Source organism: Hydra vulgaris, chromosome 11, assembly GCF_038396675.1.
Source record: "Hydra vulgaris chromosome 11, alternate assembly HydraT2T_AEP".
Lineage (NCBI taxonomy): Eukaryota > Metazoa > Cnidaria > Hydrozoa > Anthoathecata > Hydridae > Hydra > Hydra vulgaris.
Genome location: NC_088930.1, coordinates 13,514,314 through 13,541,452, shown reverse-complemented (window position 1 = coordinate 13,541,452; position 27,139 = coordinate 13,514,314). Strand labels below are relative to the sequence as shown.

The 27,139-nt window shown below is 27.4% G+C and overlaps 1 protein-coding gene across 1 annotated transcript; it reads right to left on the bottom strand.

The window, feature by feature from the left end:
- Window positions 1-127: 127 nt before the first annotated feature.
- On the bottom strand, window positions 128-26,767 carry LOC101236193 (man(5)GlcNAc(2)-PP-dolichol translocation protein RFT1). Its single transcript, XM_065810172.1, has 3 exons — window positions 25,623-26,767; window positions 10,616-10,850; window positions 128-548 (listed from the first exon to the last, which is right to left on the bottom strand). The coding sequence occupies exons 1-3, from the start codon at window positions 26,704-26,706 to the stop codon at window positions 287-289; spliced, it is 1,581 nt and encodes a 526-aa protein (XP_065666244.1). The 5' UTR covers window positions 26,707-26,767; the 3' UTR covers window positions 128-286.
- Window positions 26,768-27,139: the final 372 nt, after the last annotated feature.

Genomic DNA, 27,139 nt, shown 5'->3' with positions numbered 1-27,139 from the left:
AACATTTACTTGCGTAAAATTAAATTTAATCGTATGTTCATAAACTAAGGCTGTATTTTCTAGTTAAGATTTATTTTTTTACAATCTTTAAATGGAACTATCAGGGACTATTAGAATAACAACGTAATTTATTTATAGATTTTACTATTTTATACTAACAATAAAGTCTTCATGACAAAGTTTTAAAAGATTAATTTATAAATAAATGGTTAATTACAAATATCAATTTATAAATAAAAGATTTTTATAAAAATAATGCTCAAGTATTTTAAAACTAAAAAAAATTTTATTTAATTTTTTTTTTTTTTAAGAGTTCTTTTACAAAGTCTATGAATTCATGTTCGGTAAAATAAATAGATGCTAACACTCCTAACAAACATGTGCAACCAACTCCGACATGCACCACAGGATATTCAAAATACCTTTTCTCAGAAATAGCAGTAAATAGTAGTGAAACAAGGAGCATAAAAAAAACTTGGATAGATGGTATAATGGCCTTTAGCGGTCTATAGCTTGTCTCGCTGAAAAAGTCTTGTATGAAAAGTGCACTAAAAAGAAGGATTTAAATAAATTAAAAAAAAAAAACTAAACTTTTTTTATATCTCTTCTAATTTAGAAACTAGTAACGGTATTAAAAATGAAAATTTTTAAAATGTTTTAATTTAAAACACAACAAATTAAGTCTGTGTCAATTCTTTAAAATTACCAGAGGATTAGAAACCAAAATTATTTAACAGCTAGATACTTAGAAACCTGACTATGAGTGTTAAAATAATGTTGATAAAAGTAACAATGATGCAGATAGATATAATGATAAAAATGAATATTATCGCATATTGTTAATATTTTTATGTAATTATAAACGGTTTAATTTCTTACAATCGAAATGTGCAGTAATGTGTCGAGTATAAGACTTTAAAATAACTTATTGTATTTTAAACAAAATCGAAATTCATAAAAAAAATATTTGTATTAAAAACTTGCGTTTAAAAGTGGCGACAAGTAGAATTCATACACCCCCTTCCTACTTTAGGAGTTTCTCAATTCTCATTTGCGACACATTTGGGTATAGGGAACCTGAATTTTGGTATATTGCTTCTAGACTCCTACAGGGTAGCTGCCAATATTTTTTAAATAGATATCAAAATTTCGTGACTTTTCCTTGTTTTCTTTGATCTGGCAGACACCCTTTTTCTATAAATGTAACATTATTCAACATTAGTGATCATATAAGAGTTTTCATTATTTTGCAAAAATTACCTAAATTAAACAATTAAAAATTAAACAGTAAAAAATTTCCGAAAATGTGCCTCACCCAGTTATTACCCAATCATTATTACCTAATAATATTATCTTAGAAGTGGTTTCAAAACATATCTTTTTTTCAATTACAGCATAGTTTTAAATAAATGTTTACATTTATTTATGAACTATTTATGAATTGATGTCATAAGTTTATAGATTAGCTGCAAAGATTGGTGCAAGATTAGGAAATGTTTTACTTGATTAATAAAAAATTCACAGAATTGTTTTATCATATTTCTTTTTCTTAGTTTATTTCGTAAACTTTTTTAAATATGACAAAAAAAAATTATTATAAAAAAACATATGCTAATACTAATATAATATCGAATAAGAAATGCGCATTTTTTAAATGATGACCTACAACCTCAACCAGAGTTAATTTATAACTTTATCATTTTGTTAAGTGAAAGATCTATTTTCTAAAAGTAGACTTTTCACTAAATAATTTGTTGTCAAAAAATTTTTTTAAATAATATTTTTATCTAACTAATACCAAAAAATGTTTTATGAATTAAATTTCATGATTTAAAGATCAATGATAAATTATCATCGAACAACGATTAAAAAAACAAATAAAATATAAAAATAAAAAACAAACATAAATTATTTCATGGTATGAAAAATAAGCTAATAAAAATTTCTGATTGGTTTAAATCACATAAAATTTTACTAAAATCAAGTAAACATAACTTCAACTAGTATCCCAAAAGCATTATCTACAAAAACATATATCACGAAAACGACAAGACATATATTACCAAAACGAATATTACTAAAACATATAATATTAAAACATATAACTACTAGGCAATGCATACGCATTTTATTAATAATATTTTTATTAAAATAGTAGTACAAATGATAATTATAAACAAAAAAGATCAAATATTTTTGGGTTACAATAATTACAAAAATAAAATATAATTTCGGGGTTTTGTTTCTTTTTTTATTTCTAATATGATTAAATGCAAAATTTATTCAGTAGTTTCAAAGCGAGATAATTCGTTCTGCACTTTAAAACAGTAAAATAAATCAGTTAGTGAACCAGGGCATTCCAGCTCCATAAATGCATACATTTCTGATCTCTGCCAGTCTTGATGCACAAATCTTTGTTTAAAAAGAGTAAGCTTTCTTAATTTTATAAAGAATATAAATGACATCACAAAAATTACCTATTTCTAAATACATATAGCATTTATCCAACTAATGTTTGCAATTATAGCATTAAACATTAAAGCAACTTTATTATTTGGAAAATTAATTTCAATAGAAGTAAAAAAAATATTATTGTTAGAATGGACAGTTGTTGTAAAGATAAAGATTCTTAGAACAAAGAAACTGAAAATCTCTAAAACTGAAACAATGTAGAAAGTGACTATGGAAAATGTTATATTTGTATATAAGGTGAAACTAAAAGCAACACAATCTTGAATTTGTCAGAACATCTTGTTAAAACCATTGACACTAAAGACTATAGCAATTTAACACTAACCACATTTTTTGTGGAGAATGTTATCAAAATATGCTGTTCAAAATATTAAACACATGGTTTTAATGAATAAAAAAGCAACAGATTTCTGCTGGTTTTCTAAAAAACTTAAGGAAAAGAATGTAAAATCTCACTTGCAACAGGTATATATGCATGATGAGTTACCATTTTAATTTAAGCAAGTTACTACTGAATTTATGTAATAAAATCTTTAAAAAAAATTTTGTAAAAATTATATCTCCATCTTTGTATAACTATTACAAATTTTTTTTATAGAGCCCTTAAAAAACAAAGCGCCTACTTCTTTTTATATTTGAGAAAAACGCCATATATCATTAGTTTTTTAAGTTAAGAATCTTTATGTTGAGCTTTACAGTAGAGGTATCCCATTGCAAGGAATATCTTCTGATTCTGAAAGTATCTACTGATACTATGTTTAATATGAAAAAGAAGAATTATTTTCCAGAAACGACTGAACGGAAGTAAAAAAAGGTCTTTGTAGAAAAAGGTACCAAAACCAAAGCATTTGAACATAATAATTATTTCATTAATAATTAATAAGTTCATAATAATTACTTAAGTCTTGATAGTCACTATCTTGAACAAAAGATTTAAACAAGTTTACAAAGCATGAAGTTGCACTATTCACTGTGTCATAAATTGACCCTCAGGTTGTACTTTATCCAACTTAAAAAAAAAATATGCCATCATACAGATATTTATTAGAAAATGAAAAACTTAACAATTTAAAAACCCAAGGGTGCATTTTTTTAGACTGAGGGGTTCAAAACCCTATTGAAAATATTGATAATAGGAGGGTCGAAGGGTCTTGGCCCCCAACTTGCCAGAATTTTATTATAAAATATAAATCTAACATAAAATATACAAATATATTTAAATTTTTTGTTTACACCCCCTCCCACCACCTTCCCCAGAAAAAAATATGTGTTGCGATCCTTGCAAGGTACCAAGATGGGATGCTGTTGGACTCTTATTTGAACCCAAATAATGATTTGATACAATAAAGCCTAAAATATGAATAAAGGGGGTCTTACTTTTTATTAATTTTACCAGTAGGGAGTAAAAATATGAAGTACTTATGTTTTTTACAAAATGTTGCATCAAATCTTGCTTAAATAATTTTTGGCGTAAAATGCTTTAAAATTTAAATTTATTGATTGGTTTAATAAATTTTCTATATCTTAAAAATTTGTATTATAATACTCATGACATTGTTATAATCTTATCAAATAAAAAATGAATATAAATAGTTATTGTTGTGTTTGGGGAAAAAAAACTAAAAAAAGTCTTATTGCAGTCCAAGATACTATTGAAATCCTGGTACAGACATATGTATACTCTGGATACATGAAAGAAATTGCAGCCTATCCTTCTTCTATATGTGGAAATTGCAAAAGTAATTTGTACATGCTTGCAAAAAGAAAGTACTTACCGACCAAGATGACACAAAAGATAGAAAAGGTTAGGTTTAATTTAATTGCACCTGTTAAAATATAATTTTAAAATATCTGCTAAAATATAAAGATCTTCAAATGTCAATTCTGTCATAAAAAGATCAAATGTTGATTCTGAATGATTATTATTTAGATTGATTGGATTTCCAAGAAGGGCAAGTCTGACATTATTACAATTGAAACTGATGAGAGCTTTTCTACCACTTCAGAAAACACATTAAAGATCTAAACGTCTGTCAATAATAGGTAATATATACAGATTTTTGAATATTACATGATATTGGTATAGCCAAATTATCATCAACAATATATATTTAGGTCATGGCTTAGAGCACAAATGCTGCAAATCAACTGCTGTAAAAAATCTTACATCATTGGCATTAGAACAAGGTATGCACAGTGCAGAGCAGGTGGCTTCTTCAATAATCAAAAAATGAACATAGAACAAGTAAATTCAGGTGATCTATTTTATTTAGCCACCTGCAGAAAACCTCTGATAATAAGAGTTGGTCACCCTGAGAACAAAGGAGATAGAGATCAATTCCAACAAATCTCTTTCGAAACATTCAAGCAACTTTGAATAAATCTTGATCTTTCAAACAGAGGAACTAGAAAACTAATTTCTACTCTTAACAAGACCACAGGAAAGAGAATTGTTCAGTCAGAAGTGACAAAGTTACAATTAGATCTTGAATTAACTGTAAAAAAATTATTGCAGTGTTCAGTCAATGAAATTTGATGTTGGGGATAAAAGGGTTGATAGAAACCTGGTTTTTGTAAAAGATTCTTCAGATTTTGTTATGAGCATTATAAGTGAGAGAGCGTTGAATCCTATTAATACCATTGTACGAGTTTGAATGGAGTTGGAGGAATTGATGGAGGTGGAGGTTCATTGAAAATAATTGTTAACATCTTTAATGCAGATGAAATTGACTTTTCACTTTCACAATATAAACATGAATGGATGCCACCATGGCCAGTGGTGGCATCCATTCATGTTTATATTGCAAAAGTGAAAAGATTATAAATGCAGGAACTCTAAGAACATTTGGAAGCCTTGATCTTTATCTTTGGGAGTTTCAAGCAGCAGGAGAAAAAAAAGAAACAGCACAGCTGTAAAAAAATGTTATACAAAGAATTTTGTTTTATTCATTTTGATGAAGATCCAGAAGTTAGACTGATAAACAAAATTCCTCCATCATCATTACATATATTTATGGGTTTTATTAATATTCTTGGCAACCTAGTTTTTACTTTCTGGCCAAACTTTAATCAGTGGCTGTCTGGAAAATACATCCTCAGACGTTACCATGGAGGAGGGTTCGATGGACTGAACTGTAACAAGATATTGAATAATCTTCAAGATCTAGAGGTGGCATTCCTAAATGATTGTTGACAGCTAATACCTATTATTACATGTTTCAAAGACTTAAAGCGTGTTGTGGATGACTGCTTCTGTGATATCCTTAGTCTCAATGTCAAGCATTCTATTGCTAGATTAAAAGACTCATTTAATTACCTAAAAGAATTTTCAAAAGAATATATTTACACCTTACCCATAAAATAGAAAGAAAATTTGTGAAGAAAATCAATGTGGTCTAGCCAGATTGGCAGAGCAAACTGGATAAGCAATTCACTCCGAGTTTAAAAAACTTGGGCGAGATACAAAAGAAAAGTCACAAAGACCATGAAGAGCATTAGTCTCCAGACTTCTCATTGAGACAAAGATCTTGAAGACAATATCAATTAACTTTATAAATGCCATGTAGTAACTTAATTAAATAAAGATCTGTCAAAGTATTTAGCTTTATAAAATTTTCTATAAAACTTATCTTCTGCCTGCAAATCACCGAGAGGCCGGATTTGGGTTTGCAAAAATCAATATTTGAAAAAAAAGTTAAAAGATAAAATATTAAATAAAAATAAAAGATATATAAATTTAGCATAAAGATGTTATAAAAATAAAGTATACTTTGGTGCATCAAGTCATCATTTATTATCATTATTATTCAAACAAGTCTTACAATGTACCACAAAATGCGAGTCTTGGTACATAGCAGGGAGGGGGATGTAAACAAAAAATTTAATTATATTTGTATATTTTATGCTAGATTTATATACTTATCATAAAAATTTTATTAAATTGAGCATTAAGGCCCCTTGGCCCTCCTATTATCAATAATTTCAATAGAGTTTTGAACCCCTTCTGGATTTTTAAAATGTTTAATTTTTAATTTTCTAATAAATATCTATATCATGGCATATTTTATTTTTTAAGTTGGATAAAGTAAAGCCTGAGGGTCAATTTATGTATTATAGAAGATTAAAATAAACCTAATAAACAAATAACTGATATAAACATATCACTCATAATCACATATAATCAGACAAACTACATAATCACCCAAACCACTGATGTTCTAATCACAAATGAGTACTTAGAAGGTAGATGTAACAGTAGATGTAAAAAGGCATGGCTATAATGGAGGTGGCTACAATGGTCCAAACTGCATCAAAATTCTAAACTCTATTGATTGCACCTATGCACTATTATTACAGACATAAACAGATCTCAATGCTTTCAAAGAAGATAGTTTAGTTATTAATGCCTTCAAAGCAAAATTTTATTTTTTATAAAATATCTAATGAATAATAAAAATGTTAAATGGATTTTAATATACTTTTAGCTGTAAAGAGTTGTTTTGAAAACATTTTGCAAGATTCATATTCAAAAGATATTAAGACATGCTTTTAAAATGGAAGGAATGCCAGAGACTTATTTCTACTTTAATTATATATTAATTCTAGGCTTTTAATAGGATGGAAATTTCATATAATCAAAGATGACCTGGAATTTGAATAGTACATCATTAGCTCTTCAGCCCTCGGAATTAGGGTCGGCATTTAGCAGAGCTGACCTAACGGCCAACCTAAAAGTGTTTGAGGTGGGCAAAAAATTGCCGACCTTGTTTCTACGCTTTATAGCAACCCCTTTGTGTCAAATTTTTTTTGCCAACCTGAAACCAACCTCTAACAGTTTGAGGTTGGCAATTTATTGCTGACCTCATTTTTTCTAATTCCGAGGGTTGACTCTTGGAACACTGAATCAGTAGCTGTTTACATAAAAATGAGCGAAATGCTAAAGAAGTTTTAGAACAAAATATAAATTATGACAGGCAACTTCAAACAATGGCTGTCACATATTCAAGCATGAGAATATAAGTAAATTGTTATAAAACAATTATAAAAACCTCATCAAAGAAAAGTTTTAATAAATTAATTGAATAATTTTTCTCATTTGGATAAATAACATTAAAAAAACAATCTTTAATTATAATATATATATAGCATTTTTAAATCAATTGTAGAAATGTTAAAACATGAACTGGTAAAACAACAAATTTAAATGAAAAACATCAAAAAATGAACTTAACTAAAAATCAAAAACAGATATGGTTGTTACAAACATTTTCTTGAAATTTAGATTAAAAAATAGTAGTTTTTTATTAGTTAACCATATTACCCGTACTGGATTATAATTAAATACATTTATATTCATCTTTATTACATTGCTGCCACATTTCCTGGTCCATCTTTATTATTGCAATGCACAGAGTTACCAAGTCAACAAGATGAATTAAGTGACAATAACCTACAGAAGTTATCTAAACACTGTATAACTTTTTATAAGTTTTATTCATCTAATTTTTCCCCCCAAACATCTGTGTGTTTTAGACTGGGCATTGAGTAGACAATAGAGGGAAGTGAAAGAGTTAATAGAAAAATAAAACATCAATCAACTTGATGTAATAGTGATGAATTGTTGCCTTATGGGGTAGCTAGTAGTTATAAAATGTTTTTTTTTAATTTGTTCACTAAGATGTGCTTTAACTAGTAAATAACTCGGGTTAATGTTTAACTGGGGCTGGGTTTGATAAAACATAGTTGGCCCTGGCTGTTTATCAAGCTTGGCCTAGGTTAAAAATCAATTCCCAATCTGTCTAAGTTCAATTCTACTTTTAATTTTTTAAAGTCACACTATATATTTATCTGATCATCTTGTTTTTTCTTTATAGAGTATCAACATCATCAACTTTTATTTCTGATGTTTGGTTGCCACAAAGCTAAACACTCTGGAATGCATATGGTGTATAACTTCCGTATATTGGTGCACCTTTTGCTGTTAGACCTTGAGATTATTCTCTGAACTGTATCTCCAAGATAACTAAACTTGATTGCACACGTTTTATCTTTCTAGCGCAAATTATTTTAATCTCTTTTTTGACTTCTCTGAAATTTTATTACTCACCAGAAATTTCTACACTAAAAACCAACAATACTAATTTGTATTCCACTAAGTCTCATATTGCTACAAATAATATAGTATTCTTAAACTCTTTTTAAAATTTAAAACTGTTTTTTAAAATTGTTTTTGTTTTCTTGTTTTAAAATTTTTAAATGAAAAACAATAAATAATCTAATAACAATAAATAAATTTTATTAAATAATATTTATACAGGATTGATATTATCGGGAAATATATAAAAATTGCTTTCTATTAGTTTCTTGTAAAATATAATAATATAAATAATAACAAAAACAATTGTGCCTGACTTTTTACATTTTTAGCTGGTATGAAATGAGCATTATAATAAAAAACTGTTGTTTTTTGTAAAAACAACAGTTTTTATAAAGGGTAAATTAAATAATGAAGAAAGTGATAAACTTTACTTAAATAAATTCACCTTTATCTTTTATAAATTTTAATTATATATATTACTCATGATTTTATTTTAATCCACATCAACTATTTGATTCCTGTTTTTTATATATATATTTATGTATATTAGTTAAAGGAAAGTAAATAACTTGAAACCAATAAAACAAACTTTGAAACTTATTATAAGAAATTAAATAACTAGTAAATAATGAAATAATGAAGAATAATGAAAGAAATAATTGCTAACTCATGCTAAACCTCCGGTGGATGTAGCGGCACTTCCTTGTGGCAACAGGCTACCCAGAAAAAAAAGTTCTATAGAAAATCTATAAACTTTTGAAACGTATGACCTATAGAAATTCTATAGAATTCTACAGAATTTCTATAGAACCTCTGTTAATTTCTATAAGAATTTCTATACAACTTTTATTTCTACTTTTTTTTCTATAGAAAAAAAGTTTTATAGCAATTTCTATAGAAATTAATAGACATAAATATATATAAATTCTTTAGAAATTTTAAAGAATTTCTATAGGCCATATGTTTCAAAAGTTTATAGAAATTCTATAGAACTTTTTTTCCTGGATATAAGATAGTCAATGTATGTACTGAAGCCCTTAGCAGCAGGCTATTTCAGTGTGACACATCCTGTTAATTAGCTGGCTTGTGACATCCTATTTTTCTCTTAATATCTCCTAAAAATGTTTAACTAGGTTCAAATCTGAAGATCTGTCTACAAAACTCAATGTAAAATCATAAAATTAACCACTCTTGAAGACAGACGGAAAAGAGGCAATCTTATTCAACAATATAAGGTTCTCAACAATTTAAATCTAATTGATTGGCACATAATGTCTTGCAGCATAGCATCCAGAACTCAACATTGAATCAGATTTCATCACGAGATTGTCAGGAACTGCGAAATCAGACATAAGTTTTTAACAACCATGTAGTCAATGACTGGAATGCTTTGTCAGATAATGTCATCGAGGCAACACCAGCTGATAAATTTAAACAACTACTGGACAGTTTTCAGTCATCATAGTTACTAAAGCTCATCATTTACTGTAAATGTCACACAGAAGTAGCTGACATACGAGTTGGGTATAGACGTGTTGACTTTTCCAAGATTAAAACTTTATTTTGGATCAAAAATTCCACGACTATATTGGAAAGGAGCTTTGGATTTTGTCATGTTCCAAACAATAATATCCAAAATACCAAATAACAATTCCAAACAAAATTCCAAATTTATTTGAGTTTAGTTTGTCCAATAACTTTTGAGCTGATCATTTCTACTCTTTTAATAAAATTGTGAGTAATTACTCCCAAACTTTATGTAAACTTATGTTTTTCAAAATTGTAGTATAATTTGACATACTTTTAATAAATAGATATAAAAAAATTTAAGAATATAATTTATTTATAAATAATAGACATAAAAAGTGTATAGTAAAATACAAATAGATATAAACTATATGCAAAATCGTAAAAACTATTACCATCTTAAATTATATATACAAAATATGGTTATCCCATATTAATCTCATCATGTAATAAACTTCACAAAAAATATTGTTATCAGAATTAATTTTAAATAAAACAAATCTAAATAAATTTACTTACCTTTGAGAAATTCTCATACCCATATTCAAGCAGTTTGCCAAAATAAAACCCATACCTCCAAGATATTTAGTAAATAAAAGAGACGAGAGTAAAAATACTATTGAAAAAAGTAGCATTTTAAAATTATAAGAATCAATTTGCTGCTGGTTCATTGAAGCAAACATAAAACATTCTGTAATTCCATTCAAAGCAATAAACATAACATAAATACAGTAGGTACGTAACAAGTTAGGACCTAAATGGTTTACAAAGTAGATATTAAATTAATAAATATTTCTTAACTAATAAAAATTAAATAACTAAAGAGTTTTACCTATGAACTAAAAAGTTTTATAAATAGTTTTATAATAAATAGGTATAAAATTTATGAAAAATTTTATTTGAACTTTTAGTTCTAAATATATGTCAACATTCATTTAATAGTTTGGACCTACCTTTACAGAACCACCCATAACTTTACTTCAGATTTTTCATCTTGTTTTTTAATATTGAGGATTTGCAAAAACGCCAATATTATCAAAACTTTTTTTTTTTGTATTTGCATCATTTGTGCAAAGGAAAGCAAAAAAAAAAGCTCTTATTAAAAATTTTATAAAATTACAAACACGCACACTTCTCTATGAAAAGCTTTGAAACCCTTTCATTTATTAATTCTCTCATTTCCCCCCCTCCCCCCCTCCATCCTATGTGTAATTAGCATCTAAAAGTATGTAGAAGACAAAACAATTTGTCATTAGGATGATCATTTTATATTGTTTATTTGTCTTGCAAACAATATAAAGACTGCTATTTTTACTCCATCACAATTTGATCACTTGCATAATTTTATTGAGTACTTACACCTTGCTATGTCAAACAGTTTATCTAAAATTGTTTTATGTTTATCTAAGATCATTTTATGATAAGAGAATAGTTTAGAAGTTCCTTTACCTAACCCCAGATAATATGCTTTCTTCTGGTCATTTATGATACTTTGGCTTAACTTTTTATCAGAGATAATGAGTATAAACGAATTAGCATTTTGCCATTAATCTTTTAGGCCCACAATTTTCAATCCTTTTAAAAAAAAGACCATGTCTTAAAACATCTCAGAAAGTTTCTAGTTTTGACTACAAAATATTTTGGTGATAAATCATCAATACTTCACAAAATTATACTAAATTATATTAGTAACCTATTTTTATAATTAAAAAAATCCCTCTTAGATATTGAAATTTAAGACAAAATTTTTACAGTGATAAAAATAGAGGTATTTTAATATATTGATTTTATTTAGAATGGTTTAGATTTATTTAGAGTAATTTAGGTTTATTTAGAGTGGTTTAGGTTTATTTAGAGTGGTTTAAGTTTATATAGAGTGGTTTAGGTTTAGTTAGAGAGGTTTAGGTTTATTTAGAGTGGTTTAGGTTTAATTAGAGAGGTTTAGGTTTATTTAGAGTGGTTTAGGTTTAATTAGAGTGGTTTAGGTTTATTTAGAGTGGTTTAGGTTTATCTAGAGCGGTTTAGATTTATTTAGAGTGGTTTAGGTTTATTTGGAGCGGTTTAGATTTATTTAGAGTGGTTTAGATTTATTTAGAGTGGTTTAGATTTATTTAGAGTGGTTTAGATTTATTTAGAGTGGTTTAGGTTTATTTAGAGCGGTTTAGATTTATTTAGAGTGGTTTTGATTAAAAGATTAGTAAAATCAACAAAAAGTTTTTCAAAAATATCTAAGAAACATTAAATGTAAAAATAAAGAGAAACATACAGACAAAGTTATGAAATAAATAACTTAAATTCAATAATTTTCGAAAAAGTGACCCTACTTAACATTAAAGCTGCAATTAAAAATTACAAATTATTTATCAAAAATCCATTTAAATTATACCTAATAAGGTCTTATTGGACCATCACAAAAACCACAACTAAAAACTCCATAACTCCAAAAAAAAAAATTATTTAAAAGATTAACTCTTTATAGTAAAGCTGAATTTAATAGTGTTAATGTTAGTGCCTACTTGTGCATGTTTAGCACAAAACTCTTGGCAGCAATTGCAACCGAAGTAATGGAGAGAAGGAGTCACAACATTTTTTAAAATAAGAAAACAGGAACAAAAGTGTATGCCAATATCTAACTTATGTAAACTTAAATTTATGTAGTGTTAAAACATTAATCAAGTTTTACAGCTTTACATTTACTTTTTTATTAAATTTTGATTTATAGCAGTTATTTGCCATTTTTTTAAAACTTTGTTTGAACTATACATCTTAGTGGGCAAAGTGGTTAGCTCGCCAAGTATTAGTAGTGCATTGCTGTGGTTCAAATCCTTATGATCATTTTTTTTATCTTTTTCGAATAAAACATTAATGTAAATAAAATTTTTTTGAAACTCTGTAGATATTATATACATAACATATATAAAGATATTATATACTATAACAAACAAAAAGAAGTGAATTTTAAAAAAAACCTAAAACTTCTAAAAATATCAAAACACAGCGAGAAATTTATTACTCATATGTCATAGAGATAATTATGTTGTTAATGTAATGAGGTAATTAGTGAAGTCTGTTAAAGAAATAACTTTCTTTCTTACAGGAAAAAAGGTTTTACTTCAAACTTTTATTTTCTTCGAAATTAATTAACAGGGCAAGTGTAATAAGCTGTGGATGGTCTGAAAAAAAACTATGGTCTAAAACTTAATAAAAAAAAACAATAATAAACCCGTCCTGCTACTCTAGAAGGTGTTGCTGTGGAGCAAAAAAAAGTAAAAAAGCTGTAAAAACTTTAAAATTATATATTAACAAATCAAAGTCTTTTTTCCTACATTATCAATATAATATATTCCTAATATACTTTTTGCTATAAATATATATAGGGCCATATGGTATGTATTGTGTTAAGGGGCGGATTTGAACCCTCACAAAATGACACCAATGACAACGCACTAAACATTTCAAACCCCTATAACATTTCAAAGTTACGTCTAAATCAGTTACAATTGGTAACAAGGTTACATTCCCTAATATTTAATTAAATATCAAGTAAATAAACTTGATAATGCAGTAAATGCTTGTTTGTCATTGCCATATTACTAGATACTCTCTTTTATTTTATTTTTATTGTAAATAGCTTTGTCTCAATTGGTTACTTGGTCATGAAAACAAAAAAATCTCAATACGCAACGTCTAAATTGTTTTTTTTTTTACTTTATAAAGTGTAACCAATTGAGATTTAAAAAAAAAAACTTTTTAAAGGTAAATATAACTTTTAAAGCTTTAAAAGTAACAAAACAAAAAACTTAAAAAAAAGTACGTTTAAAAGTTAAAATAACTTACGGTACTCAAGCAATCTAAGATACTTATTACCTTTAAAAGTATAACCAATTGAGACATAACATAAAGTAAAACATTTAAGAACTAAAACGTAATTAAAATACATCACAAATTTAATTTTTTTTTACCTTATTTACATATTTATTTATTTACGTTATATTACCTCTTTTTTTTTTAAAAAAAAAGTGTAATCAATTGAGATGTAACCTAATGTTAAAAAAATTTATGTTTGAGACGTATTTTAGTTATGTCTCAAATCTAGATTTAGTTACGTTATGTTACTTAAGAAAGAAAATTGCCTCTTCACAAACGCAGTGAAGAGATAATTTAGTTTCTTAACGTACAAAGTAATTAAGATTAGAACTATTCTTTCAAAATAAATAAACCCAGTAAGAGTTTCAATAAGCTCTCTACATATGTGGAAAAGGTGCATATGTTAAATTTTATTTGCTCATAAAGTTTGAAACTTTATGAGCAAAAAATTTAACATTAACACTTACAAAAACCCATATTTTTACAGGTCCATTCAGCTAGTTGATAAAATACTTGTACAACAAAAAAAAACAACCTTGGTTCAGTACAGTACTATCAGACTTGCAATCTATTTAAACCAATTGACAGAGAAATGCAAAAAGATAACATGCATAAGCAATCAGTAGCATGCTAAAGCTGAAGAAAATATCTTTTGTAACAAACATATTACATTATGTTTGACTTTTATTAAGCAAAATATTAGGATGTTCTACATAATATAGTACAATAAATAAAAATTCAATATTGATGTTGTTGGTTTGTTGCAAGATGTAAGCAAATCATAAAAATTTCTTCTGGGTAACTTTTGTTTATTATGGTATTATTATTTTTTTATTAAATTCACTTTCTCAAGACTCCACTACAGTTAACGAGGCTGCTTTTTTTTTAACTTTATTTGGAATTCTTCTCAACCCTTCCAAGATATGGAAAAACTGTTAGATTAAATGTTTTGTTGATTAAATTAACAACAACAACAAAAAATTATTTTACACATTGTTGAATAAAATTTGAAAAAAAAGAAATTGCATTATAGACTTAAATCCTGAAAAAAAGTTTTTTTTTAACTTTTTGTAATCATTTTTTAACTTTAATAAAAGGTTATACCACACATCATATAATTTGTAATTATATACAGATCAAATTGAAATTAATATTTACTAGTTTGTTTTATTGATTGCTGCTATATCTCACCTGTATTGATTGTGGCCATAATATACATGTTATAGACACCATTAAGTGACAAATGATGATTTATGAAGCTGTTGAAAAAACTTCAGGAAATAAAATTGTTGAAAGAGTTCATTGGATGGTAAAAAGAACAAATGCGAGAGTGAAATGGGGTATACCTATGTCTGTATTCTTAAGCAACAATGTTCCATCAAACACGGCACACCTTTTAAAATCTTTTGCCAATAATACAAACACAAGGTTAAAAGGTATAGTGGCACTGCATACTGGTTTAACAGCTGAAGTTGAAGTCAATAAAAATAAAAAGTAGATAAAAAAGAAAAAGATATAGTAGCTAATGATGATTAGGATCTGACACTATTTAAAACTATCAAAATGAACTTAGAACACATCTTCGGTGAAGATCCAAGTTTTCAAATAGATTCTTTGGATGATGGTAAGGCTGCCCATAGTATAAATAGCGCTAATCAAAATTATCCATCAGACTGTGAGACAGAGTTACAGCCTGTTTGCTTCACTTGCTATGGAAGAAGAGTATTTCCTAACCAGAATTATCACGATTATATATGAGCTTTTGATGAGCTAGGGGAGATGTTGTGATTTTAATGTGCCTCATTAATTAGCTTTGCTAATTATTGACCTAAGTCACAAGCATTTTTTTATTATAATGCTTTGTATAATAATCATTAATTGTTGCCAAGATTCACAAGTTGTATTTTTAAATCCTATATAAAACAAATGATTTTTTGTAAGAAGACGAGATTGTTGATAAGTAAGAAAAACATCATTTAAAATAAAATGACTTTTAAATGCGTTGAACAACTAATACCTTCCTTTGGTGCTTGTATCACTTATATCAGTGTTTTTTCTCATTAAATAAATCTTTTTCTTCACCAGATGAACTGTCTTGTTCTCTTAGGTACTTACCTCACTCAATCATAATATTTATGTCAGTGTTTCTAGTATACTTTTATCAAGCTGTCCAACATCTTGCACAGCAAACAGACCTTGGTTGCCAATATTTTTACGAGAGCCTGTTTTAATCTTTCATTTATTGTAGAAAGAAGCTACAATAGAGGTTTAAGAAAAGTTATTGAAAAACTCCATTTTAATACCTTTTTTATGTCAAAAAACTTTTCTGCGGATAATACTATAGATCATCCCACTGGTTCAAAGCTTCTTCTTTTTCATCTTGGTAGATTTCAAACCAAAGGCCATCTTAAAAGACAGCATGAATAATATGCTTTTACAAGTAGCACCAAAATTTAAGATTAGTTTAATGAATCAAGCCCTACCAAAGTTTTGAGTTGTTCTTGAAAAACAGAAAATGTTACACTTTGAGGCAAAGTATCACCATCATAGAGTAACATAACAATTTTGGTATTGTAAAATTTTTACCAGAAAAGATCTTTTTTCCACAGAAATTTTGTAATATTCAAATTTTTTTATGCTTTCTATCCACCTTTAACTGGTTTAATTTACTTATATTCAGAGGAAGAATCAAATATTTTGATTTTTTGTTAATGTTTTTGGTTAGTTTCTAATTTGCATTTTGATTATACCAAAATGTATTATGAATCATATTCATTAATTAGAATAGCAAAATTTGTATTGCAATTTATAATATTGAGTCCTGAAAAACTTTATAAATATTTTAGGTTTAAGCTGTTATTATAACCATAGGATGTTTGTGTTTTATAAAAACAAAACCTTACAAGTGGAAAATTAAAACTTTAAATAGTTTTTATGTTTAACTCATTTTGATATTTAAAGCGTTACGAGTTGTTAACGACACTTCAAATACAATGTTATAGAAAACATTTTGCTGTGAGCTGTCACCCTAAAAAACAAAAGTGTTGTTTATGTGGTTACGGAAGAAAATATTTTGTGAAATACAAATACACGAAAACTTCAAATTTTTGTGAATTAACTATAAATCAATTTGAAAGAATTGTTTTGAAACTTTTCACATCATAAAATCTAAAATTCTGTTATATCAACTCTATTTTGGCACTGAGGTTTGAGCACTCACATGATACTTGTGTCTGCCATCATTGATATGTGAATATTTTTTTATCTAGACAAATAATGCAGATTTATTTATCTTTGTGAAAATGTATATTTTTGTTGTGTAAATTATAAATTAAATATTAATGATCCTTTACCAAGCTAGCTCTGACAAAGAAAGAGCTACAATAGGACAGGCTTGTTTTAACGACTGTCTCATCCTTTCAATCGAAACAGATTTGGAGAAGAAAGATATGTACGATATTGTTAATTCCAACTTTACTGCTAAGAAAGCTCGTAAAATCTTGATATAATGTTAACAAAAATAACTAGAACATTATTTGTTGAAAATCGTTATAATAAATATATTTAGTTATGTCTTATTTGAAAAAGTCGTTTAATTAACAAAGTAAATAAATTTTCATTACTTATTAATATTTCTTAGTATCAAAAGTATGCACATTTATATAAATAAATTTCAATAATATTTTGGAGTAAGGTTTGAAAATATATCAAAAGACATTCAAAAGTTATATTACCAATTTGGTGTTGTTGGCACTGTACCATGGTGCTTAACATAATTTTTCAGGCGTCAAAATGAATAATATGTCCACTCACATTCACATGAAGTTAATGGAAAAGTAGCAAGAAAATTTTAAATGTTTTCAAAAGCAGGAAAATTTATCACTTTTAACAACTCAGTAATATTAAAATTGAAATCACCTTTTTAAATTTAACCAAAGGCTTCGTATAAATGAAGCTCACAAGGTTAAAGCATAGAAATTTAGTGGATCTGTTCCACAATACTCACTAAAAGATATGATGCAGCCTTTCTAGTGTCACGTAAAAATTGAACTTCTGAAATCATATTAGTAGGAACTAGCACAAAGTTCTTGAAAAGTATCCAAAACAAAAGTAAATTTTAATGTTTTAACTTTAATTGTTTCTTGACAAATGATTGAATGGATATTCACTTTGCAATGCAATTGGAAAAGCAAAGTTTGCAGAACGTGACGTTTTAATTAATGAATAGAAAGTCGAAAAAAATTTTAAAAATTATACAGTTTTAAGAATAGAATAAGTTATATGGAAATATATGTAAAAAAAAAAAAGGGATAAATAAAAAAATTAAAAAAGCCAGACAAAGTACAAAGTATTAAAAAGGAGAACATCTCCTCCTTTTGCAGAATGTCTGGCAAACCTATCTATATATAATATAATATATCATATAGACTAACTATTTGAATCAAAACATAAGCATTTAATATGTGTATTTACTATTATTTTAATTTTCACTTTAATTTAAATATAAGCTATTCTGTTCATTTAACTTATATATACTCTTCTGTTCATTTCACTTATATAAGCTATTCTGTTTATTTAACTTATACTAAAGGTTAATAATTTTCACATTGCTTTAAGGTGCCTTTTAAATAAAAGAGATAATTACAGTAAACCTAATGATTAAAAATATATATTTATATAATAAAAGTTGCGTACATTAAATAATTTACATTTACTATGGATTTTTTAAACATTTAACACATTGAAGTTCAATAATAACTAAAATTTAATAAAACTTTTATGAAGTTATTGTAACTGTTATTTTATATCTTACACAATTGGCAAGAGAAGCAATAGAATAACCTTAAGAGCATTTCCAAAAATCACGCATGGAAACTTGTTTATATGTTTTGTCTATTACTTTCATAATTATAAATTGGCGATCTCCAATTTGCTCTAATTTAATTCTAACCTATATAAATATTTTGTAAACAAAAAATGGTATACATAAGTAATGTTAACAAAGAATAATTGAGTTTGAAGCAATAATCAAGTTTAAAGAATAATCAAGTTTGAAGCATAATCACGCACAGAAAAAAATAAAAACGCAAATTTTAGTTACTTGATGAATAAATTAAAATTCCTTGGAAAATATAAGTTTCAGAGTTATATATATATTTTAAATGTTTTGAACATTAAGAAAGATTTCCAGAAAGTTACAGGATTGCACTATGTATCATAGTCACATCAACCATTTAAATGCAGTTCATGAATGATCACGCACAGAAGTCATGCATGGAAGTTGCGAATTTGTTAATTTTTTGTAGATATTTTTAATAAAATAAATTGCTTGTGAGTATTTTAAGTGAAATATTATACTTCTACAACTCATATTTAATATACTATCAATGAAAAATGGCAGTCATCAATTATTTCTAGCTAAAGTATAGCGTTTTGAAAACTGTTTTTATTTTCAAACTGTAGCAATATTATTACGCAAAGAAAATAAAATGATCAAATATATATATATATATATATATATATATATATATATATATATATATATATATTTAATTTATTCAGGTAGCTTATAACATGATAAAAATATTTTTGTTATAAAAGTTTTTTAAGAAAATCATAATAGTATGCATATTGCTTTCAGTCCCAGTTTTTAATTGCTAAAACAAAGAAAAATAAAAAATCATGCACAAAAATGGAAATGCCCTTTAAAAGCAGTAATGCATAAGGGTCAAATCATTATATTTCAACCAATTTAATGAAAACTTTGTGGGGAACCATCTCTGATTTCCCTGATTTTTACATATTGTTATGTGCATTATGTAGATAGGTTAAATTTGAAATTTCAGACTTCCAAATACAACAGTTCAGAAATTATAGCCTTAGAAACATAACACAGTGGCCCCCCTCGATTTACAAATGGTCAAAACAAACTACTTTAGAGCTGTATAACTTTTTTCTCACTTTTAACAAGTGTCTCATTTTTTCTAGAACTATTTTCTGGATAGTTCTCTCTTTAAAAAAGTGGTTTTTATTAACTTGTGTTAAGTTAGAAAAAAATTATGACCTCAACTTTGGAAAAAATCATAAAATATGCCAAAATGAAACTAACTGTAGCATTATTCTATTCATCCACAAGTCTTTACAGATAAGTTTTCTGATCAGCTACTACTGTCTGCAATAAATGGGCAAAATATAGGCAGCTTGTTGCAGTTTAGAACTTAAATATATCTAAAAGCAAAATGTCCACTCGCCTAAAAAGTCCAATTTTCAGCCATTTTGAGATGCTTGTAAATTTTTCTAACACTTTGTTTTGATCTAAGATTAACAGCATATAAGATCATTAGACCCAACTTTCTGAAAATGCAAACATTATAAACTTGTCGAATCCACACCAAAAATGTCAGCATTTTTAAATAACCTTATTTTTCAATCATCGATGGTTGAATGTGTTACTAGAAACCAGTGCCCCTCTAATCTGCCAACTGGCCTATGTGAAGGGTGCAACTAATTATAAGTCATTTCCTAATAAAAAGAAAGATATGGTTGTTTGTCCTCTCCTTGATCTGGTCTTTATAGTAGACAGGGGCACAAATAAAGGGAGCAATAACTTTTTAGAGACCTTCATTATTGTTCAAATAAAGGTCTCTCAATTAATATAGATATTTAGATACTTAATATCCAAATTAATTTCAAAATGAAATCATCATTTCTTTATATTCTATTTTATTATAGGTAATCAGTGGTCTATATGTGGTCTAGACCCCCACCCCCACTCGCTAAGGTGAGGGGGAGGGGTGGGAGGGGGGTTGGAGTGGCACTAATCAAAGGAGAAGGGGGCAACCAACTTTTAGTAATATAATTAACTTTTGTTAATTCCCATTCAAGACCATTACATTGTATATTTGCTGCAAAATCTGGCACACATTTTTGATAGTCACTATCAAAATTTGAATCTTATGGTAAAAGCATGAAAAAATGCAATAAAGGTCTAATGGCCTTAACTGTATATTCATTAGAAAATGAATTATGTATGTTTCATGCTAGAAAATGAATGCTTGTATCATATAAGTGGGTTGCCCCTTCCCAGGGGTCCAGGGGGGGGTCCAGACCACATATAGACAGTCATAATTTTTTTTCTAACATAACACAAGTTAATCAAAACCACTTTTTTAAAGAGAGAACTATCCAGAAAATAGTTCTAGAAAAAATGAGACACTTGTTGAAAGTGAGAAAAAAGTTATACAGCTCTAAAGTAGTCTGTTTTGACCATTTGTAAATTGAGGAGGGCCCACTGTGTCATGTTTCTAAGGCTATAATTTCTGAACCGTTGTACTTGAAAGTCTGAAACTTCAAATTTAACCTATCTACATAATGCACATAACAATATGTAAAAATCAGGAAAATCAGAGATGGTTCCCCACAAAGTTTTCATTAAATTGGTTGAAATATAATGATTTGACCCATAAACTAAAAGTAATAATAATGTGTAACACATAAGTTTGAATGCTAAGTAAACAATAAAAAGCTTTGTGATTGACAATGCAGCTAATGTGAAATCAATGAAACAAGTATTGTCATCTGAAGGAGGTATCTGAATAACTACTTACGGCGTGCTGTTCATATGCTAAATTTTTTAATAAATGATCTTAACATTGAAAATGTGAGCAAGCATGTTAAACAGATAAAATATATATGAAATCATCATTAAGCTGGAGCAAATTCAATAAAAGTTTTTGTATAGTGAATCTGTTTTAAAAAATGCATCACCAATATAATGGTGGAAATCTCTAAAACCTTTGGACTGCATGATAATGTTATCATGGATATTAAAGATTTGTTAAACGCACTAGTGCTGGATTTGAAAGAATAATTTTAATTTTTGGGCTTGTTTATTCCAAGTTAAGAAACAAGATGGAAATAAAAAAATAGAAAAGCTTGTTTTTATATACAGAACACTAAATAATGATGAATTGGCTAATAAATTACAGCAGAAATATTAATAGAAAATATAATTTACTTAAGTAAAATGACTAATGCTTTTTTTTAATTGAAAAAGTTGATTAAACAAGGTTTATTTAAAAAAAAAAGAGTTTAAACCAAAAAAATGGTCTTCTTGTTGTTTAAAAAAAAAAAAAAACCATGGTTTTTGTTTTTTTTCAACAAAAAAATGGTTTTTTTGAAATCTTAGCCACATATTTTTTTTGGATACGCATGAAGACTTGTTTTTATTTCAATACTTTAGTTTAATATTTTGATTATTATTTAATAACAAATTTTTAATAAATGATCTTAACATTAAAAATTTATATGGCAATCCTTTTATTTTAATTAAAAAAAAATTGAAAATAAAAACTCTTTTAATTTTTAAAATCATTAATTTCAAACTTATATTCATATTAAAAGAACATGACAAAATGTTGTTAATGGCCAATACTGTATATGTATATTCTGATGTATATATATATATATATATATATATATATATATATATATATATATATATATATATATATATATATATATATATATATAAACATATAAATATACATGTATTAGTGATGTACTGATTGAACATTTGTTTCTGATGCCGATACAGTTAGACAAAAAAAGACCAATACTGATGCTCATACTGACTAATTAAGCAATTATAAGAACAACCAACAATATAAAACTGAAATTACAAGTCTGGTCAGGATTAAGATTATCATGATCACCCAGCAACCTTGCAGATATTTTGCTGCTTTGTAACTCTGACTTAAATTACACCAAGCCTTGGGGTTTTGGTTGAGATTAGGCTAAAGATGGTGTCTTGATAAAAATATTAATCTTGGGATGATGTTAACACCGAGCTACCACCTTATAGAAAATATCCTGGGCAAAAATTTTAGGGGTAAGCAGAAAAATTTTGTAGGACAGCCTTGCACTCTTTTTTCATTTATAGGCTGGCATAGATTTAATCCTGCAATATATTTTTTCCTGATTTGGACAATAAATTCTTGATTCACTCCTGTGTTGGTTTCTTATCTATATTAATAAACTTCCTAACAATTTTACCCTTAAAATTACTCTATTTGTTATATGACAAACCATATACTTTGGTCAAAAAAGTTATAAGATTTTAATTGCTTAGAAAAAGCAGCCAATCTTGAACGCCATCTCTCTTTTAAGACAGTAGGGTCCTGTTTTTTTGCAGTAGGGTCCTGTTTTTTTGCTTCTCATTCCTATAGGTCTATAAATCTATGCCTATTTCCATACTTGGACTGGTTCTTCTAATTATTCTCATCCTCTTTTAAACATAACCTAAAAACATTGTAAATGTGGTTAAACCTGCTCTTGCTCCCAAGCTTGTGCTTTCCATTTGTCAAATGGCTGCATCTTTTTCTATTTTCTACAAGTATTACCACAGTAATACTTGTAGAAAATAGCTCAAGGAATGTACAACTCTTTCACACCTCTTGTTCAATTCAAAAAACTCAATTTGTACTAACCAGGGATGCGGAGTCTATAATATATAGGCTATAAGAAAAAAATACATGAGATTTAATGACTTGAAATTTATTGTTTTTAGGCCTGGAGTCCCGGAGTCCTTGCCGCCATTATACCTACGGACTCCGGGTTCAAAAAATGATTGTTCCTCTAACCTAAACATCTTAATTTTTTTCCTATCAGTAATCCATAAACTTATTTATATTTTTAGAGCTCCTGGATACCAAAAACTAGGGTGTAGTAATCTTTTTTTTGACTTTCAAATCTGGAGTCCTTTTTTGGACTCTGCATCCCTGGTACTAACACAAAACTATTGTTCTACCTTAACTGATTCTCACATTTACTGCAAATGTTCCACCATGCTCAAAAACCATTTTTTCAACCAAGTTTTTTATCTCAATTAGTTATATATAAAAAGAAATTGGTTTATTTAGTATGTAACTATTTTCATAAAGCAGAATTAAATATTTTAAAAAAGCAATTGGTTAAAAAATTGGCAATTTAACAAAAAAACAAAAAAAAGGCCAACTCAAATAGCGATTGTGCAAAAAGTTTGAATATATACATAACGATTGCATAAAAATTTTATATTTACAACTTTTTGCAATTTTTTTAATGAATAAACAGATAGCTCATGCAAAAAGCAAAAGCCCCTGTTAGAAGATGTTTAGCGAAGCTTGCACAGCTTGCCATGTTCGTTTTAGGTGAACACTGTTCTCGCGCTCATTTACTCCTGTTGAGGTATATATATATATATATATATATATATATATATATATATATATATATATATATATATATATTTTTAAACATCTTTGCGTCCAACAAAGCTGCAAGCAGCCACTAATTAAAGTTGGAAGTTACTGAAAGAGAAAAGATGAAGATTGTAGAGCAAGATAACGATTGACGGACGACTTAAAAGATCGCAAATTATATGAATCAGGAAAGCAAGATGAAGGAAGCGAATTCCAAAGAACAGATGTTCGAGGAAAATAACTAGACAAATATGCGTTTTTGGAGCACTTAGGAACAGTCACAGTAAAAGGATGAGACTTAATTGAATGACGAGTAACACGAGAATGAATTTTAGTAGATGGCACAAGAGACGCTAGCTCTTTAGAGCAGTGCCCATTATAGTATTTGTAGAAAAGAGAAAGAGAATCAACATTACGACGATGTGATAATGGTTGGAGGTTGGCTGCAAAAGCAGGTTCAACTATGTTTACAATGCGTTTTTGCACCTTGTCTAAAAGAGAAAGGGCATCATTAGAAGATCCGCCCCAGATATGGCAACAGTATTCCATACAAGGCCGGATTTGAGATTTATAGAGATAGAGAATAGAATCCAAAGTAAGAAAGTGACAAGCTCGATAAAGAGATGCAACCTTAGCAGATGCTAATTTTGCAACTGATTTGATATATGGTTTCCAAGAAAGATTGGAAGTAAGAGTTAATCCTAGAAGATGAAGAGTAGGTGACTCATCGAGTACATCACCGTTCATAAATATAGGAAGATCTAAATTATTGCGATAACGATTGGCTGAAAAAAATTGAGTTTTATCTGAATTAAAGTTCACTAGCCACTGTGAGCCCCATGCTGTAGCAGAAGTGAGATCTTTTTCAAGCTCAAATGCCCCCTCCAAGCAATTAGAGGGTGTTGGTTTCTTATCACGACAAGAATAAATGGTAGTATCATCAGCAAACAATGCCACCTTAGATGTTTACATATATATATATATATATATATATATATATATATAAATATATATATATATATATATATATATATATATATATATATATATATATATATATGTGTGTGTGTGTGTGTAAATTATGTTAGTGCATTTTACAAATAAAGTGCTCACTATTCTTAAAGAATAGAGCAATAAATTAGTAAAAAACACTTATCTAACTTTTTCTTCTATTTGAAGTTTCACCATTGCTGGATCATATAATTTATCATTTCTATAAATTGATTTTATATATATATATATATATATATATATATATATATATATATATATATATATATATATATATATATATATATATATATATATATATGAAACACTAATTAATCCTTATTAAAACCTGAAAGCTCAGACTTTCTTTAAAAAAAATATGTATTTTTGATATTCATCTTATGTTTAAATTGGAAAAAAAATCTTACCTTCACCATTACTAAGTATTTCTCCGCCATACAAGTCTAATAAGAGATATGAATACCCATAGCCAAACACTAAAATAATAAAGCTAATAAGTGAAACAAACTTCAAAACAACTGAGAGAGAAGTGCAACACTGCTTCATTATGCTATCAGGGTATTTTTTTACATTTCTTTCAAGTGTTTGTGAAAAATAAACATAATAACTTTCTTCAATTGGCATGAAAATAAATCTTGCTGCAAGTGATCCCAAATTGTTTATGACATCATAGACTCCTTGTTGACTTAGAGACAAAACACGAAATAGTGTCATTACATATCGTTCACCTTCTGTCAAAAACTGCTTTAAGAGTGATTGTTTGAAAAAACTCTTCACTAAACTTGCGCTAACTTGATCAAGAAATGGATCTGCAACTAAATTGGGAAAAATGTCTCTAATATTTGAAAAACCAGAGGAATTATGTTTTGAGTATATTACTTTAAAAAAGAAGCAAAAATATAATGCTGCATAAACAATTGACGCTGTTAAGTATGAGATTGCAATTCCATACAGTGCATATTTTGGCATTAAAATAACAACCAAAACACTTAAAACACTTCTAACAATAAGAAAGATTCCTTCTAAGACTACTTTAGAAGTTATATACCCAGATTTTTGTCCAAAAATCCACATTGGTTCGATAGTCAATTCAATAATAGCAGAGCATGCAAAACAAATGCAAGAAGTTTGGTATTGTTTTAAGTACTGAGTTGATGGTTGTTCCAGCAAAATTATCCAAATAATACAAAACAAAAAAGATAAAACTATCCCAGCAACTACAGATAGCCATATCAAGTTTACAAGTTGCATTTTACTACCTTTTAAAGTTTTTTCAGAATCAGTTTTGCTTAAGCATGACTTTCTGAAAGATTCTCTTGAAAGAAAAACAATAGTGCTGTATAATAATAATAGTCTAACATTGACTAATCCTAACAATTCTCTGGATATATATCTCAGCATAATAGCATTACCTAAAAATGTCCCTGCGCGAAAACAAACTTGTAAAAGCATATTAAGCCAAGCAGACTTCACAACAACACTCATATCCATTTTTTAAAGTTAGACAATAAATAGTCAATAAACTAAACAAAACCACATTTTTAAAATTAGTAATCAGATTCACAAAAAACTGTCTGTGTGCGTGAGTGTGTGTGTATGTGATTTTTTCTTTTTTTGGTATGATTTTTTATGTTTACATGATTTATATGTGATATGATTTTTTCTTTTTTTCTATGATGGTTAGTTTTTATATTGGAGAATCAATATCAAAAACAAGAAGTTTATTAACATCGTTTACTAAAACTATACTATACATACATATATATATATATATATATATATATATATATATATATATATATATATATATATATATATATATATATATATATATATATATACACTGAGGCATATTCGTTTAGACGCATCAATTTTTTTCTCTTTATCTTAATATTTTTCTATGTATTGTCAACTGATATGCATG

What these genes read in the sequence shown, in the direction of transcription:
- LOC101236193 (XM_065810172.1), bottom strand. Translation starts at nt 26,706, where the DNA reads ATGGATATGAGTGTTGTTGTGAAGTCTGCTTGGCTTAATATGCTTTTA. An exon ending in AATACTTAGTAATGGTGAAG is followed by an intron (nt 10,851 to 25,622) that starts GTAAGATTTTTT and finishes TAAACCATTTAG; the next exon opens with GTCCTAACTTGTTACGTACC. An exon ending in GGTATGAGAATTTCTCAAAG is followed by an intron (nt 549 to 10,615) that starts GTAAGTAAATTT and finishes CCTTCTTTTTAG; the next exon opens with TGCACTTTTCATACAAGACT.